Genomic DNA, 17255 nt, shown 5'->3' with positions numbered 1-17255 from the left:
TAAGGCGGGGTGTCCCCCTTTGGCCTTCATTGTTGATGACATCAACGGGGGATTCCTTTAAAGGCAGTGGCTGCTGGATACCCAGTAAAACAAGGGAGAAATAAGTCCATTCTGGCCAGCAAATGCAACTTTCGTTGGGAACAGAGGTTGTCAAACTGTACCAGGCATCAGAATCTCCCGGAGGGCTTTTACAACACGGAGTACTGCAGGGACTTACTGCCAGGGTTTCTGATTCAGTGGGTCCAGGTGGGACCTGAAATTTTGCCTAGCAGGTTCTCTAGTGAAGCTTAGGTGCTTTAAGAAGCACTCGTTCACCCCAGACAGGGCCTCTTCCTGGACGGCTGTGGGTGTCCTGAGTTGTAGGTGAGGATAACTTGGTGCTCTGATGACTGTGCTCTGCCACTGCTTTGCCTCTCCCTGGTAGCCAGGGCCTGGAAGTGGCTAGGAAGTTTACTTGGACATCTCTCTGGCTCCTGGAAGCACAGGCCTACAGGGCCTAGAAGCAAAGATGAGACCTGCCCAGCTGTAAGACCAAGGAGGTGCCTCCAGGGTCAGTGGGAGCATGACAGTGAGGGAGCCCAGGACAAATGGTGGTGGCTGAGAAATCCACCTAGCCGCCAGTCCATTTGCTGAGCCTCGGTGGTAGTGACAGTAGCAGCCAGGGCAACTGACACAAGGAGCTGAGGATTCCTGTGATGGGAACACTCCCTTCTGTCCTCCTTCTTACACCCAGGTCAGAAGGAGGCTGGCTGTCCCGAGGTCTTCATAGCTGGAGACTGTGATGGGTTGTGTTGGCATGGCTCTGAGCCCCTTCCTTCTGTCCTGTTTCCTTCTCTCCTCTCTCCAGCTTCCTCCTAAGCCAGGGCTGCGTCTTGCTGTTGCCTCCTTTATAAAATGGGGGTGAAAAGAGTAGCCCAGGGGTGGCTGCTCTTTGTCCACCATCCAGAGCCTGCTCCTGGTCTGGTGTCTTCCTGTTTTGGGCCATTTTAGTCCAAACCAAATCCTTTACCTCTGAAATCTGATCCTGAACACAAGAGGAAAAGGAAAATCTGCCTCCTTCTCCAGTGGTTGCCAGACTTGGGTAAGGAAAGCCTGAGGTCATGGGAGAGTTGACAGCTTTGCTTTTGAGTCCAGAAGAACAACTGCACAAGGTTAGAACTGCATTGGAAGCTTTTGTTGACAGCTACTTTGGAGGCTTTTATTGACAACCCGGCTTGATGTTAGTTTTTGTTTTGCCTATTTTAAAAAAGTTTACTGTAAATAACCATAGTGACAGCAGAGGAGATTGGTCCTCATCTCTTTACCTGTCAACATCACTCGTGGGATGATGGCTTCATTCAGGGCATCACAGTTTGGTTTTCTTAAAAAAAAAAAAATGTTGTGAGGCTAGGTGTGGTTGCTCACAGCTATAATCCCAGCACTTCAGGAGGCCAAGGTAGGAGGATGGCTTGAGCCCAGGAGTTTGGGACCAGCCTGGGCAACATAGTGGGGCCCTGTTGCTACAAAAAGTAAAAAAAAAAAAAAAAAAAAAAAAAATTAGCCAGGCATGGTAGCACACCCCTGTAGTTCCAGCTGCTTGGGAGGCTGAGGTGGGAGGATTGCTTGAGCCCAGGAGGTCAAGGTTGCAGTGAGTCATGATTGTGCCACTGCACTCCAACCTGGGTGACAGAGCAAGACCCTGTCTCAAAAAAAATTTTTTTTTGCTAAAGTTATGTTCATTGAGATACAATTTACATACACTAAAGTGTATTTTTTAAAAGTATACAGTTCAAGTTTTGACAAGTAGTCATGCAACCATTGCTACTTCTAAGATGCAGAACACTTCCTTCTGTATCTTAAAAATTCCCTCTGCACCTTTGCAGTCTGCCCTTTTCCCCACCCTCAGTCCCTGGCCGCCACTCATCTCTTTTTTGTCCCTGGAGTGTTGCCCTTCCCAGAATGTCATATCGGTGGTCGTGTAGTCTGTACCTTTTAGAGTTGGGCTTCTTTTGCTTAACGCAGGGCACTCCAGCTTCCCCGACACCCTGTGTGCATCCGCAGTTGTATCATTCATCCCTTTTCATTGCTGAGTAATACTCCATCATAAGGACATAACACAGTTGTTTATTCATTCCCTAGCTGCTCTAAACAGCTGTGTGCTGGTTTTTGTATGCACACAAATTCTCCTTTCTCCTGGGTAAAATATCTAAGCATGGGATTGCTGGGTGGTATGGCAATTGCATGTTTAGCTGTATAAGAAACTGTCAAACTGTTTTCTGAAGTGGGTGCATGACTTTGTATTCCCATCAGCAGTGTTTGAGAATTCCAGTTTTGAGAATCCAGCTGTATCCTTGCCAGCATTTGGTGGCATTGCTTTTTATTTTAGCCATTCTGATAGGCATATGGTGGTAAAGGAACTTCATGGTTGTCTTCAAATGCTTACAGGTCTATTGCCTACAAGAAATCCAGTTGTTCCCTGTGGCCCTTAGGGGTTAGATCAAGGGTCAGTGGAGGGGATATCCAGAGACAGATTAACTCAGTAGAGGGCATAATTTTAGGGGGAGAGATAAGATGGGTGCTGCTGGGAAGTAGTGAGCTCCTTCACTGTGGAATTTGGTCTTAGTGGCCATTTGAGGGATCCTGACAACCATTTGTATGGTAGGGCTGCATCATTTTCAGAATATCTGTCAACCCCTAGATGCAAGTAAAAAGACAAAAACTTCAGTTGAATGGAGATTGAGAGGATTTTCTGCAACCCTTGCTGTTCTTTTGGAACTTCTGGGTATAGCACATCTTGAGATTGGTCATGAGGTCCCCTGTGGCCCTCCTTGGCCCTCCCCAGCTCCCAACTACAAAAGGCCAGAGGCATGGGCTACACTTTCTGCTGGGTCAGAGAGCCTGCTGTGTAATGGATCTCGGGTCTGGTTGACCTTACTTTCTGTATATGTCCTGTATGCTCAAGCCTTTGGGCCAAGAGAAATGGAACAGGAATCCTTTCCTATTAGGAGGCAGTATTGTGGGGGTGGTTGAGGTGTTGGCTCTGATGTCAGATCTGAGTCTGCATGGGAATCCCATTTTCCTAGCCATGTAGTCTTTCTGGACGTGATTCTCAAGGAGCGATCCTAGCACAACACCAGTAGGGAGCTGCGGAGATTAATGAGTGGAAAGTGGAGTGTCTTTAGCACAGAACCCAGTTCTTGGGCAGTGCTTGGCACATGTCATTGCTACTTTATCTCTGTGGCCAGCCACCCCCAGGTCATCATGGCTGTAGACTGAGATGTCTGGAGACAGAGACGGGAAGCACTGGGATGATTCTGAGCCCTTCCTTCTGTCCTGCCGCCTCCTCTCCTCTCTCCAGCTTCCTCGAAAGTCAGGGCTGTGTCTTTCTGTTGCCTCATTTACAAAATGGGGATGAAATTCAACATTTCTTATCATCCCAAAGGCAGGTTACTGGGCCTGATGGTGCTTTTCTGTTGTGAAACTGGACATTTGATGTTTCTCTACTATTTCTTGAACTTGATTATAGCATATAATAGCCATTCTGAAAGTGTGGCCTAATGTCCCTGAGGTCCTTTCAGAGGGCTCGTGAGGTGAGACTGTTTTCATAATGATACTAGGATGTCACTGGTCTTTTATGTTCTCATCCTCACGTGAATGTAGAGTCCAGTTTTCAAAAGGTTCCATCCTGAGTGTATGACATTACACAGAGATGAGACTCCAGCTGTCTCTGTGAAGCTGGATGTTAAACAGCCTGTGTAACAAAATGCAAAGCAATGACACTCTTCCTGCCGCATTGTTTTGTTTTGTAATGGAAAGGGTGGTTAATGTCCCATAAAAAATCTTATGTGAATATACAATGGAGTTTTGACTTTTTAAAAAATAAGTAAATATTTAAAAATTCTTCTTGGTTTTAATTTCTAATCTTGTAAATTTTATTAGACATAACGTCTATGAACAAAAGCTCTTTGGAGTGTCAGATAAGTATAGCGGTCCTAAGATCCAAAAATGTGCAAGCTTTGAGGTTAATACCTTGGTTTCTAGGATCATTTGGAGGTCCATATTCCATACCTCTGTGACCTGGACACACTATTTAACCTTGGTAAGGCTGTGTTTCCCGATGTGCAAAATGAGGATGACAGTGATATCTACCTTATGAGAATTGAACGGGATAATGTATGAAAAGCATTTCAAAAACTGCCAGGCATGGCCAGGTGCGGTGCCTCACTGTAATCCCAGCACTTTGGGAGGCTGAGGTGGGTGGATCACCTGAAGTCAGGAGTTTGAGACCAGCCTGGCCAACATGGTGAAACTCCATCTCTACTAAATACAAAAAATCAGCCGGGCATGGTGGCACACGCCTGTAATCCCAGCTACTCTGGAGGCTGAGGCAGGAGAATCGCTTGAACCCAGGAGGTGGAGGTTGCAGTGAGCCAAGATTGTACCACTGCACTCTAGCCTGGGCAACAGGAGTGAAACTCTGTCTCAAAAAAACAAAAACAAAACAACAACAACAAAAAAACAAAACCTGCCAGGCTTGAAGTGCATGTTACTGACGGTTGTTATTTGGGAGGCAGAAAGGCATGTGGGTGAAGCACATGTGCTTCGAATCCAGACTGCCTGGGCACTTGAGTCAACGACCTAACCTTGCTGGGCCTCAGTTTCTCACCTGTGAAATGGGGATGATGTTATCAGTACACACCTGTGAGGTTGTTGCGACGGTGAAATCAATGCTTGGAACATAACCTCCCCCTGGGCTTGATTAGAGGTTGAGTAGCAGGCACGTTGAAAGGAAGCGCCACTTGTTGGAGAGTCAGGTAAGTTATGGTCAGTCAGGTGACTCAGCACCATCACCCACCTGACCCTCAAAACTGCTGGGGGCAGCAGTGAAGCTGAGGGTCTCTTGGCAGAAAGGTGTGGGAAGGCTTCTGAAGCTGTAGAGGAGACCCCTTTGGGGAGAGGAGATGCTGACCCCTGGCCTCACCTCCAAAGAATATTTTGACCACAAAGGTGTGGCCTGGGGCACAGAAATCCTGGTTGTCATGGTACTGGTGGCTTTTAAACACAGTCTGTGTTGCTTAATGACAGGGACACATTCTGAGAAATGTGTTGTCATTTGGTAATTTAGTCATTGTGTAAACATGAGTGTGCTTACACAAACTTAGATGGTATCTACCCCATACCTAGGTTACATGATATGGCCTGTTGTTCCTAGGCTGCAAACCTGTGCAGCATGGTACTGTATTGGCTACGGTAGGCAGTTGTAACACAATGGTAAGTATTTGTGTGTCTATACATAGAAAAGAAAAGGTGCAGCAAAAGTACAGAATAAAAGATAAAAAATGGTCCAGCTGTACAGGGCACTTACATGAATGGAGCTTGCAGGACCTGAAGTTGTTCTGGGTGAGTCAGTGAGTGAGTGGGGAGAGAATGTGAGGGCATAGGACATGACTGTACACTGCTATAAGCTTTGTAAACACTGTACACTTAGGCTATATTCGACTTACAGAAAATATTTTTCCTTCTTCAATAGTAAATTATAACCTACTGTAACTTTTTTACTTTATAAACTTTATATATATTTTTAACTTTTTGACTGTTTTGTAATAACACTTAGCTTAAAACACAAACACATTGGGCCAGATGTGGTGGCTCACGCCTATAATCCAAGCACTTTGGGAGCCTGAGGCAGGCGGATCCCTTGAGCTCAGAAGTTTGAGACCAGCCTGGGCAACATGGCAAAACCCTGTCTGTACAAAAAAATTAGCTGGGCATGGTGGCACATGCCTGTAGTCCCGGCTACTTGGGAGGCTGAAGTGGGAGGATTGCTTGAGCCCAGGAGGCAGAGGTTGCAGTAAGCCGAGATTGTGCCACTGTATTCCAGCCTGGGTGACGACAAGACCCTGTCTCAAAAAAAAAAGAATACACACAAACACATTGTACAGCTGAATATTTTCTTTCTTTATATCCTTATTTTATAGGCTTTTTCTATTTTAAAAATTTTTAATTATTTTTGTACTTTTAAAACTTTTTTTGTTAAAAACTAAGACACAAATACATTAATATATTAGCCTAGGGCTACAGAGGATCAGAATCAGCAAGACGTCATTAGGTGACAGGAATTTTTCACCTCTATCGTAATCTTTTAATTTATTTTTTTAGAGACAAGTTCTTGCTCTGTCACCCAGGCTGGAATGCAGTAGAGTGATCTCGGCTCACTGCAGCCTTGACCTCCTGGGCTCAGGCGATTCTCCCACCTCAGCTTCCCAAGTAGCTGTGACTCTAGGCACGTGCCACCACACCCAGCTAATTTTTTTGTATTTTTTGTTAGAGACGGGGTTTCGCCATGTTGCCCAGGCTAGTCTCAAACTCCTGAGCTCAAGGGATCCACCTGCCTTGGCCTCTCAAAGTGCTTGGATTACAGGCGTGAGCCACCACTCTTGGCTAAGATTTTTGTATTTTTTGTAGAGATGTGGTTTAATCTTTTTTTTTTTTTAAAAAAATACTTATTTCTTTTGTTTCTAACTCTATTATAATCTTATGGGACCACTGTCCTATATGTGGTCCATCATTGACTGAAACGTCGTTATTTGGCACATGACTGTCCTGCATTTCAGGGGATGCTGGAGTCAGGTGATTGGGGTTCCACAACCGAAAAACACTGACAAGTGCAGCGCTGGGAGTTGAGGCTCCCCCTCCCACTGTGGTCTGGCTTGTCATGCCTGGCGCTGAGCTCCCTGTCCTCCCTGGCCCTTCTGGAAGGCCCCAAGCTACTGCTTTTGTCTTGGGGGACTCTTGGTTTGCATGAACATTTGGCCAACAAGGATCAGTGGGACATGGGTGGTCAGGACGGCACAGAGAGTCAGAAGGCCTGTCATGTCCTATGCCCTTTGTGCATTGTGGGTCCACTGCAGAACACTGTGTCCCCTGACACGAGTCAGCCTGCCAGATCCCATCCACAAATTGGATGTTTGCTGTGAGCTCCTCTGACCTCACCAAGGGTCTCTAGGGTTGGTTGAGATATCAGGTAGACATATTGACAGGGTTCAATATAAAAGCACCATGGATTAGTCTCTTCTCCTGGGATGAGGTGCTTTCTTCCTAGAAATGGATTTGGATCTTGTCAGAGGTGGTGGTGGCAGCGGTGGCTGTTGCCTGCTAGGAGCATAAGGTGTGGGGCTCCCTGCAGGACACTCAGTCCTAGGGTGGGTGATGAGGGCTGGTGAGGGTTAAGTAGCCTGGAGGCATCAGGACCAACTTGAATGGCGTCACACTGACCTAAGCTGGGAGCCAGCAGCCCTCCTCTTAGCCTGCACGCCTGGGCTGGTTGGGCAGGTCTGTCAGGTGGGTGGACGGCTTGCAAAAAGGGAGCCGTGCAGTGTCCAGCCCTGGTCGAAGAGGGCGGGGACATGGCCCTTGGGCCCCAGCTGCCCTGGTCCTTAGTAGCGTCACTGGATTTCAGGTGTGCTTTCCTCCTCGAGCTGTGCCTTTCACTCTCCTCAGGGCACAGTTTGGTCTGTCCTGTTCCATGTGCCTTGCTGGGGTGGTTACTGGGGTTGTTGAGTGCTTGGATGCTGGAGCCAGATGCCCTGCACTCACTTTCAGTTCTACCTGCTACCCTCTCTGGCTCAGTGTTCTCATCTGTGAAAGGGCAATGGTAAGAGGACCCACTTGTTGGGGTGTCATGAACAGCTGACACAAGACAACAGCTCCAAACAGCACCGGACGCCTTATGAATGCCAGATGAATGCAAGTTCACTTTATTATTCCCCTTCCACAGGCACTACCGGGAAGGCGCCGTCCCCACCACCCCTCCTCACTGACCGGCAAGTGAACGAGAAGGTGGAGAACCTCTCCATCCAGCTGCGGCTGATGACCAGGGAGAGGAACGAGCTCCGCAAGCGCCTGGCCTTTGCCACTCATGGCACGGCCTTCGACAAGAGGTAGTAATCATGCTGTCTCCCCTTGCCCAGGCCCCATGGTTGGGGTTACTACCCCGATGCTGGTGCTGTCACCCCCAGACACCCCTAGCACCTGAGGGTCCAGGCTGCACTGCCTGAGTGTCCCCTTTTCCCCACTTCACGTCCAGAAATGCTTCCCAGGGGCAGGACCCGCAGGCTTCTGGGGCAGGTCTCCATCCCACATGTGGCGAGGCCCCTTAGTAGTGGCGTGCTTGTGTGCAAAGTCGGCTCCTGTGTGTGTGTGTGTGTGTGTGTGTGTGTGTGTGTGTGTTCCTACCAATGTCTCCTAGACCTGCCTAAGTTGAGTGAAGCTTTATGTGCTTGGTAAACATATTAATTGTTCCCTGCCACATACGTGTTTTGTTTTTTGAGACGGAGTCTTGCTTTGTTGCCTGGGCTAGAATGCAGTGGCACAATCATGGTTCAATGCTGTTTTAACCTCCCCAGCTCAAGTGAACCTCCCACCTTAGCCTTCCGAGTAGCTGGGACTATAGGTGTGTGCCACTACGCCCAACTATTTTTTTTTTAATTTAATTTTTTTGCTACAGCAGGGTCTTTTGTTGTTGCCCAGGCTGGTTTTGAGCTTCTAGGCTCCAGTGATCCTCCTGCCTTGGCCTCCCAGAGTGCTGGAATTACAGGCGTGAACCACAGCGTCTGGCCCCACATGATGTGTTTTAAACAGACCACATTCTACCTGGTGTCTTTGTTGCTTTGAAGAAAATTTTTGCTTCTTTTATTGTGATTTAGAGGTAGATACCAGGGAAGGGTGGCCCATAGGGTGGGGCAGAGAGAGAGGCTTTATCTACCTGTATGATCTAAGAGGACTTTCTGGGAAGGAGGAGGGCCAGAGAGTGGTTTATCCTTTAGCTCCCATGCTGGTAGAGGTCTGGAGGGAAGAGGGCTTGGTGTAAACACTTCAATTTCACCTCTTTCCTTCAGGAGCAAGGGTCTATGCCTCTGCACTCTGTGCCTCTGGGATTATGCCAGGGCTGCAGAGCCTGATCCTTGAGCTTATATTCGTGAGGATCTGCCCCTCAGTCATTTGGCTCAAAGGCAGGATGAGTGAATACGTGGATGTGCTAGCACATGAGAGTTGGCTCACTGTGGCCCACCAGCCCACTGCCTGTTTTATAAATGAAGTTTTATTGGAACACAGCCATGCTCATTGGTTACAAAGTGTCTATGACTGCTTTCCTGCTACAAAGACAGAGTTGAGTGGTTGCAACAGAAACCATGTAGTGTGCAAAGCCTTAAGTATTTACTATGTGGCCTTTCGCAAAAAAAGTTTGCTGACCTCTGCTCTAGAAAAAGGGTCCTCAAACTTGAGCATGCACCAGAATCACCCACAGAGCTTGTTAATGCACAGATCATTGCCTCTCTTTCCCTCCCTTCAGAACACCTGACTCAGGAGGACTGGGGCTGGGGCTAGGCCTGAGAATGTCTATTTGTGACAAGTTCCCAGGTGATACTGTGCTGCAAGTCTGGGAACCCTACTCTGAGATCATTGCTGGTGGCCAGTGTTCTTAACCTTGGTTGCACATTGGAATCCCTGGGGAGTTTTTAAAAATTCTCATGTTTGGGTCTTATCCTCAGAGATGCTAATGTAATTGATCTGGGCATTGGTATTTTAATGTGTACCCAAGATTGACAGTCACTGTTCTAAAGAGAGGAGAGATTTCTTTTATTTAATATTTTATTTTATTTTATTTTTAAATTATTTTTGAGACAGGATCCTCTCTGTTGCCCAGGCTGGAATGCAGTGGTGTGATCTTGACTCACTGCATCCTCAACCTTCTAGGCTCAAGTGATCCTCCCACCTTAGCCTCCTGAATAGCTGGGACTACCGGCACATGCCACCACACCAGGCTAATTTTTTAAATTTTTTTTGTAGAGGCGGGGTTTCACCATGTTGCTCAGGCTGGTCTCAAACCCCTGGCTTCAAGTGATCCACCCGCCTCGGCCTCCCAAAGTGCTGGGATTACAGGCGTGAGCCACCACACCCGGCCTACAGAGAAGAGACATTTCATCACAGGTTTCTTTTGGACTCAGAACTGTTGCACAGACTCTTGGGACCTCCTACAGAACAAGTTGGCACCGTCTCAGCTCTCCAGGCCCATGCAGGGAGCTCAGGCAACCACGGCTCCCTCCATCCTGGGGATTCTGATTCTGTGGATCTGAGTGAGGCCAGGATACCTGAGTTTAACAAACACTTAGGTGTGTGTGGTGCATAGGGGACCAGTATTTGGGAACCACTGGGCTGGCCTAATCCAGGACCTGGCTCCCCTGTCCGTGTGAATCCTGGGGCCTGTGTTCATGGGGCCGTTTGCTCTCTGGGCCAGGCCCTACCACAGGCTGAATCCTGACTACGAGAGGCTAAAGATCCAGTGCGTGCGAGCCATGTCGGACCTGCAGAGCCTGCAGAACCAGCACACCAACGCCTTGAAGAGGTGTGAGGAGGTGGCCAAGGAGACTGACTTCTACCAGTGAGTGAGGCCTGCTTGGCCAGGGCCCCCAACATCCACAGATAGCTGCTTTTGCCCTTCTTTTCTGTGGACTTGGTAGCCAGGGGTTCTGGTTCTAGTCCTGTCCCTGTGCAAGCAGCAAGCAGTCTGCCTACAGCAGTTGTATTTGTGCCTTTGGCCCCCAGTTTTCCTAAGTGTAAAACAAGGCTGTTAATCCCTCACATCTTATTGCCAGCTTCAGAGACCTGGCGGGCAGGAAAGTGATTCAGAACATGCAGCAGGAGTCAGGCAGGTCTCTGGGTCTCTGTCCAGGGGCCGTACTGCAGCTTCTTCCTGTAGGATAGGCCCAAGGGGTGTTTCCCTTTGGTCTCCCAGTACCCCTCTGAGAGTCTTTGCCTGCCCACCTGCTGATATCTGCCCAGGCCCCAGTATTTGGAGGCACTAGGTCTGTACTAGAGGGGCCTGTCTCCCTTCCCTGGAGATACATGAGCCCTTTTTGGTGTCAGGTTTGTAAGTGGTGATTTGGATGTTTCTGGAATTGGGCTGTTAGCAGGTTTTGGCTTGCCTCTGAGTGCTGCAGACCTAGCTGCCATTGGCTCCTGTCCGCTGTATCTATGGGAAGTGTTGGGACCTGAGGCTGGTGATGGCCTGGGGTGGGGCAGGGTGTGAGGGGCTGGCTGGGGCTCACTGAGCATGTACTGGGTGTTTCAGCACACTCCACAGCCGGCTCCTGAGTGACCAGACTCGGCTGAAGGATGATGTGGACATGCTGAGGCGGGAGAATGGGCAGCTGCTGCGGGAGCGAAACCTGTTGCAGCAGTCGTGGGAGGACATGAAGCGGCTCCACGAGGAGGACCAGAAGGAGATCGGTGACCTCCGTGCCCAGCAGCAGCAGGTAGGTCCAGCCCCTGCAGACTGGCTATTTCTCCCAAGTAGTCCTCATTCCTTTTAATGGAGAATAATATTGAGAAGTAAATGCCAGGTCAGGCACATTGGCCCACATCTGTGATCGCAGCGCTTTGGGAGACCAAAGTGAGAGATTGCTTGAGATGAGCCTGGGCAACATGGCAAGACCCCATCGCTACAAAAAAAGAAAAATTAGCTGGACATGGTGGCGCACCTGTAGTCCTAGCTACTCAGGAGGTTGAGGCAGGAGGATTGTTGGAACCTAGGAGTCTGAGGTTCTAGTGAGCTATGATCATGCCACTGCACCCCAGTCTGGGCGATGGAGTGAGACCTTGTCTCTAAAAAAAAAACATAGCCAACCAAGTGCTGGATGTGCTTGTAGCTTGGGTTAGCACTGTTTCCCGGCCCTCTCAGTGGAAGTAGGAAGTAGCTAAGTGTACACATACACAAAGGCCATACACATACATACATACACATATGTATATCTGTATTTCTGTATCAGACATGTAGATTGAAAGCCATGAGTTCACATTGACACTTTCAATTCTAATCCAAGACCACAGGTTCATTGTGGTTTCTACCTTTTTTGTTTGTGTAACTTCCTTTAAAAACATCAGTGACAAGGCTGGGTGCAGTGGCTCACACCTGTAATCCCAGCACTTTGGGAGGCTGAGGTGGGCAGATCATGAGGTCAGGAGATCGAGACCATCCTGACTAACATGGTGAAACCCCTTCTCTAGTAAAAATACAAAAAATTAGCCGGGCGTGGTGGTGGGCGCCTGTAGTCCCAGCTACTCGGGAGGCTGAGGCAGGAGAATGGCGTGAACCTGGGAGACAGAGCGTGCAGTGAGCCAAGATTGCACCACTGCATTCCAGTCTGGGTGACAGAGCGAGACTCCGCCTCAAAAAAAAAAAATCCAATCAAACAAAAAACAAACAGTGACAAACGTAATTCCTGTGTTTTTGTTTTTGTTTTTTTGTTTTTGAGACGGAGTCTTGCTCTGTCGCCCAGGCTGGAGTGCAGTGGTATGATTTTGGCTCACTGCAACCTCTGCCTCCCGGGTTCAAGCAATTCTTCTGCCTCAATCTCCTGAGTAGCTGGGACTATAGGCGCCTGCCACCACACCTGGCTAATTTTTGTGTTTTTAGTAGAGACGGGGTTCACCATGTTGGCCAGGATGGTCTTGATCTCCTGACCTCATGATCCACCCACCTTGGCCTCCCAAAGTGCTGGGATTGCAGGTGTGAGCCACCGCGCCCTGCCGATTCCTGTTATTCTTAATTTGTTTACTTGGTCAATCCCCCATGTGTAGCTGCCTCCCATGCCCTCTGCAGTCCCCCATCCCGTTCCCATCCCCTCTGGACCCTTTGTGGGCTCTCCCACCCCATGCCTTCTCTCTGCTAGGCCTGGTCTCCTCATGCGATGCCAGGACCCCCTCCTCATTCCGTGCCAGCTGTGATATCCCCTCTGGGGCCACCTGCCCCAGGGTAGATCCCTGTCTTGCTCTACTTTGCCTAATGGCTTTAAGGTTTAATTGTTTAGAAAAAAGGAATATTCCATATTCCAATGAAACTGTATTCCATTGAAAAACTTGCTGTTTATTTTCTTTTCTCCGGTATTGATTGAGGTTTTATGTGGAGTAACCAGGGCAGGCTCAGCAAGGGACCCTAAGATGGATATACTTGGAGCTATTAGAGTATTTTTTGTGTGCCGTCTGATTAGGGGAATTGGTTGTGTGAGGTCAGGCCCAGTGGCTGGGGCAGAGGTTGGTGTTTAGCCCATAGGTCTTGACTGAGCCTTGGTAATGGAAAGCCGGCAACAGGAAGATGGTCCTTCTCGCACAGAGAGGCTGCGACAACACCCTTTCCACCCTTTATAGGATCAGGAGTTGGGGGTGGTGCTCTTGGAGCATTTCTCTAAGGATGAAATGAGAGTAGAAGGTGCCTTGCTAGCTCTGGTTAGTACTGCCCACAACCCATTCCCCCTGCAGGGACCCTTCCTTGTGCATGTCAGTGGAGCTTCCTAGAGCAAACAGATTTAAAGACTGTAGGTTTTCAGTTTCTAAAAAGGCAAAAATATTTTTAACCTCAAAAGAAATCCTTTAGAGAAAACTTGCGTGCGAAGCAGGTAAGGATGGCGGTGCTGTGTCGAAACAAAGCTCCCGGGAAGCTGCCCGAGGGGATGGAAGCTGCCTGAGGGGATGGCCCTCTAAGGGTTTGAGCCCCTTCTCTGCCCTGGGGTGTGTGGTAACTTCCCCCACCTGAGGGCAGGCGGCCCCTCCCAGCCTTCACCTGCACCCTGCTGTGTGCTTTGTTTTCTTGCTCTTTTGCCAGCAGTTTGTTCTTCTTGGTCTACACTTGGCTGAGGTAACCTTTTGCCTTGGGGTTTAGTTTGGATTCTGTTCTTCCTTGAGAGAGTCATCATTTCAGAAGTGTATGTGACTCCACGTCGGTCCACGGGAAGCCCCACAGCCTTGCTAGAAAGTGTGAGGTTGGAGCATCTCAGTGTAGCAGAATTGTCCTATATGGCTGTCACGAAGACACTGCGTGAAAGGCACTGGTGCCGTGTGCCCATGTGTATGAGGCGCTCAGTCAGTGTTGTGGTCATTAATGATATTATTCTAATCCTGTCAAGTCTGGGTTTAAATCTGCCTCATCCAGGATGTGTAGAAATTGGAACCTGCATACATTGTGGGTGGGAAGAAATGATACAGCCACTGTGAAAGGCAGCCTAGTGATTCCTCAAAAAACTAAACAGAGCTAACAGGTGACCTCCCAGCGACACGCCTAGGTGTGCACCCAGGAGAACTGAAAATATATGTCCGCACAGAAACTTGAGGTGTGAATATTCATAGCAGCCCAAAACTGGTAACAACCCAAAGGTCCACTGACTGATGAATAGATAAATAAAATGTGATCTATCCGTACAATGGAATATTATTCAGCATAACAAGGAATGCAGTACTGATCCATGCTATAATGTGGATGAACTTTAAAAACATGACAGCCGATGAAAGAAACCAGCCACAAAAGACCACAAACTATGATTCCACGTACATGAAATGTCCACAACAGGGAAATCTGTGGACACAAAGCAGACTTGTGGTTGTCTTGGGCTTGGGGTTTGGGAAGTGACTGCTGATGGGTACTGGTTTATTTTGGGGGTGATAAAAATGTTGTGGAATTAGATAGTGGTAGTGGCTTCACAACTTTGTGGATTCATAACCTCGTGAATATATTAAACACTGAATTGCACACTTTGTGTGGTATGTAAATTATAACTCAGAGAGGAAAAAAAAAGACTCAGAATTTCACCTTGTCATAAGTAGAGAAATCCAGGCTGGCTACAGTGGCTCACGCCTGTAATCCCAGCACTTTGGAAGGAGCAGGAGGATCCCTTGGGTCAAGGAGTCCGAGATCAGCCTGGGCAACAGAGAGAGACTCTATCTGTACAAAACATTGTTTAATTAAAAAAATTATTTTTTAGAAAGAGCACTCTGCCCTCAAGAACAATAAAGTTTCCTTGTCTCCTGTTCTCTGACTTTCTTGAGCACCTGCTCAGCTTTACAGACATTCAGACTGAGACATCCCTCCCACCCCCATCCCCCTCTCCCTTTCCTATCTGCCTAACAGGGGAGGGTCTTCCTTCCCAACCCCGCAGCCCATTCCCTGCTCTCCTTTTCCTACCGCTGTGGTCCTTGGCAGTAGGGGTGGGGGTGGGGATGCATCCTGGTCATTGGGGTCCCGCAGGTCAGTTCAGCTGGACCAGTGCCTCTCAGCAAACACCACCTCCAGACCCCACCAGGAGAAGAGGCCTGGCTGCCACAGGGAGCAGGGCTGGGAGCATCTGAGAGCTGCTGGGCGGCCAGCCCTCTATCCCGGCATCCCGGGCCCTCTTGCCTTCGTCAGGCGCGGGGTGGATGCCCAGGTGGCAGTAGGCCAGCAGCAGAGGAAGTGAGGACACGGGGATGGCCACAGGCTTGCTCCCTGCTGGGCCCGAGGGCAAAGGTCAACCTCGCTGGACAAGGGCAGTTTTGTTGCTGGGTTCCTCCCACGCCTTGTAAACTTGAAGAGGCCCTTGCAGGGTAAATGGTGCTGTTTGACTTGCGTGTTTGCTTGAGGGATTTGTGGGGCTTCCCGGCCCTCTGCATGATTTATCTCAGAGGAAATGAGGCAGCCCTGGGGGAGGGGGTGCCGTGGTTGAGAGCAGCAGACAGGTGTTTTGTCCGTATGTGTGTTTTGCTGGGGAGGGCCTCTGCCTGGCGTCCCCATCTCTGGGTTTGGGCATTCTTCTAGGCTGTGTCAAGAATGCCCAGGAGATCCTGACAAGGCTTGGTTGGGGAATCGAAGTAGAGGGTGTTTTTGCATCTTTTTTCTTTACTAAAATAGTGCATATTCTTTGGTTAAAATAGAAAAAAGTCTTCAACCAATGTGGAAGTCAGCCACCCACCTCCTCAGACCCAGCCTAGCTTTGTGGAAATGACCATCCTCTGTGTAAACCATTGGGATGGATGTGGATCCTTGTAGATTTTTTTTTTTAATGTCACATTTAATACTCATATAGTTTTGTTTTTTGTTCCCTGAAACCTGCTTTCAAAACAAATATCCTACAATGTATCATGGATTTCCTTACATTTTCTGTGAATTTGCACATCCAAAAAGGTCCTTGCTTGTTTTGTTGTCTGTCAGGTGTTAATCAAATTCTGTGTGGAGCGTCTTGGTGGTCAGCATCTTCCCATGTTACAAACCGTGTCTCAGTGGACACACGTTGTGAAGTTTGAGCCTTACAGGTAGAATTCCTGAGACCAGGGCAGTGCACATGTTCTCCTAGGTCCTGCCAATCTATTTGGGAAACCTCTCAGTCCCCAAGAGTCTTCTGTCTCCTCCTCCTTGCCCTTTCCCCTGTCTTTAAAATACACTTTCTCTTGTAATTCATGAAAGTCGATTTTCTTGTCCCAGGTATCCTGAATGAATGCCCTTTGATGGGCCTGAAAGAAGGGAGGAGAGGGGTTTCCTGGTTGCTGAAGGGCATCCCTTACAGAGAAGCCCGCAGAGGAGTGTTCTGACCGGTGTGGGGTACAGGTAGGAGGGTTGGTCTCTTCCTGGCCTCCCTGCAGGGAGCAGCCCAGACTATGGCCGTCTTTGTGCCTCCCCAGTGTAACTTCCACCCCCTTCTCCTTAAACTCACAGGCCAACTATCCTGTGCTCAGGCCCGTGGGGCATCATCTCTAAAGACTGCTGCCTGCCTGAGGGGAGAAGTTGACTCTCAGGCCAGGCTCAGGGGCTCACACCTGTAATCTTAGCACTTTGGGAGGCCGAAGCCGGTGCATCACTTGAGTCTAGGAGCTCAAGACCAGCCTGGGCAACATGGTGAGACCCCCCCCATCTCTACAAAAAATAAAAAATTAGCCAGGTGTGGTGGGGCGTGCCTGTGATCCCAGCTACTTGGGAGGCTGAGGCAGGAGGCTCACTTGAGCCTGGGAGGTTGAGGTTGCAGTGAACTGTGATCACTTTAATTTTAGAATTCTGGGCCAAATTTAAATGTTTTCTCTTTCATTAGCCTTTGCTGGGAAGCTAAACATTTGACTGTAGTTAGAGGTGTGTGTGTGTGCGCGTGTGTGTGCATGTACATGTGGAAATACCTACCAAGCACATAATCCTCTAATGTTGAGAGGGAAATATTCTAGACCAATAGATTTAGTTTTTCGGATTCTCCTGAGTTAACCGTGACCTGGTTCCCCAGCTTTGTTCAGAGCCTGTTGGTTACGTAGCACAGGCCTGGCACTGAGTCCTGCTTGTAGAGAAAGGGTGAGAAGTGTTTGGAGGCCTGCGAGCCTCTTTGAGTATCTGGTTGCTGCCCTGTGGGAACAGTTTATTCTGTTTGACTCCAAGGCTAGAGTGAGAACCGGAGGTTAGGAGTTGCAGGGAGGCGGAGTAGCTTGTGTTGAGC

At 48.7% G+C, this 17255-nt stretch overlaps 1 protein-coding gene across 4 annotated transcripts in view; it reads left to right on the top strand.

Moving 5' to 3' along the window:
• The window catches only part of DLG5 (discs large MAGUK scaffold protein 5), a 136171-nt gene that overhangs the window by 61086 nt on the left and 57830 nt on the right, over positions 1–17255 (top strand). For 3 of the 4 annotated variants that reach the window (XM_033208354.1, XM_033208357.1, XM_033208356.1), the window contains exons 3-5: positions 7757–7919; positions 10277–10420; positions 11111–11294. In XM_033208354.1, coding sequence (XP_033064245.1) covers positions 7757–7919; positions 10277–10420; positions 11111–11294 — 491 coding nt within the window. The remainder of the gene's footprint in view (positions 1–7756; positions 7920–10276; positions 10421–11110; positions 11295–17255) is intronic. The other variant, XM_033208355.1, reaches the window with a different exon arrangement.

The sequence above is a fragment of the Trachypithecus francoisi genome, unplaced genomic scaffold (genome assembly GCF_009764315.1).
Source record: "Trachypithecus francoisi isolate TF-2019V2 unplaced genomic scaffold, Tfra_2.0 Lachesis_group9, whole genome shotgun sequence".
NCBI classification, from domain to species: domain Eukaryota; kingdom Metazoa; phylum Chordata; class Mammalia; order Primates; family Cercopithecidae; genus Trachypithecus; species Trachypithecus francoisi.
The sequence above is the reverse complement of the archived record's forward strand: the minus strand, read 5'-3'. Positions and strand labels throughout refer to the sequence as shown.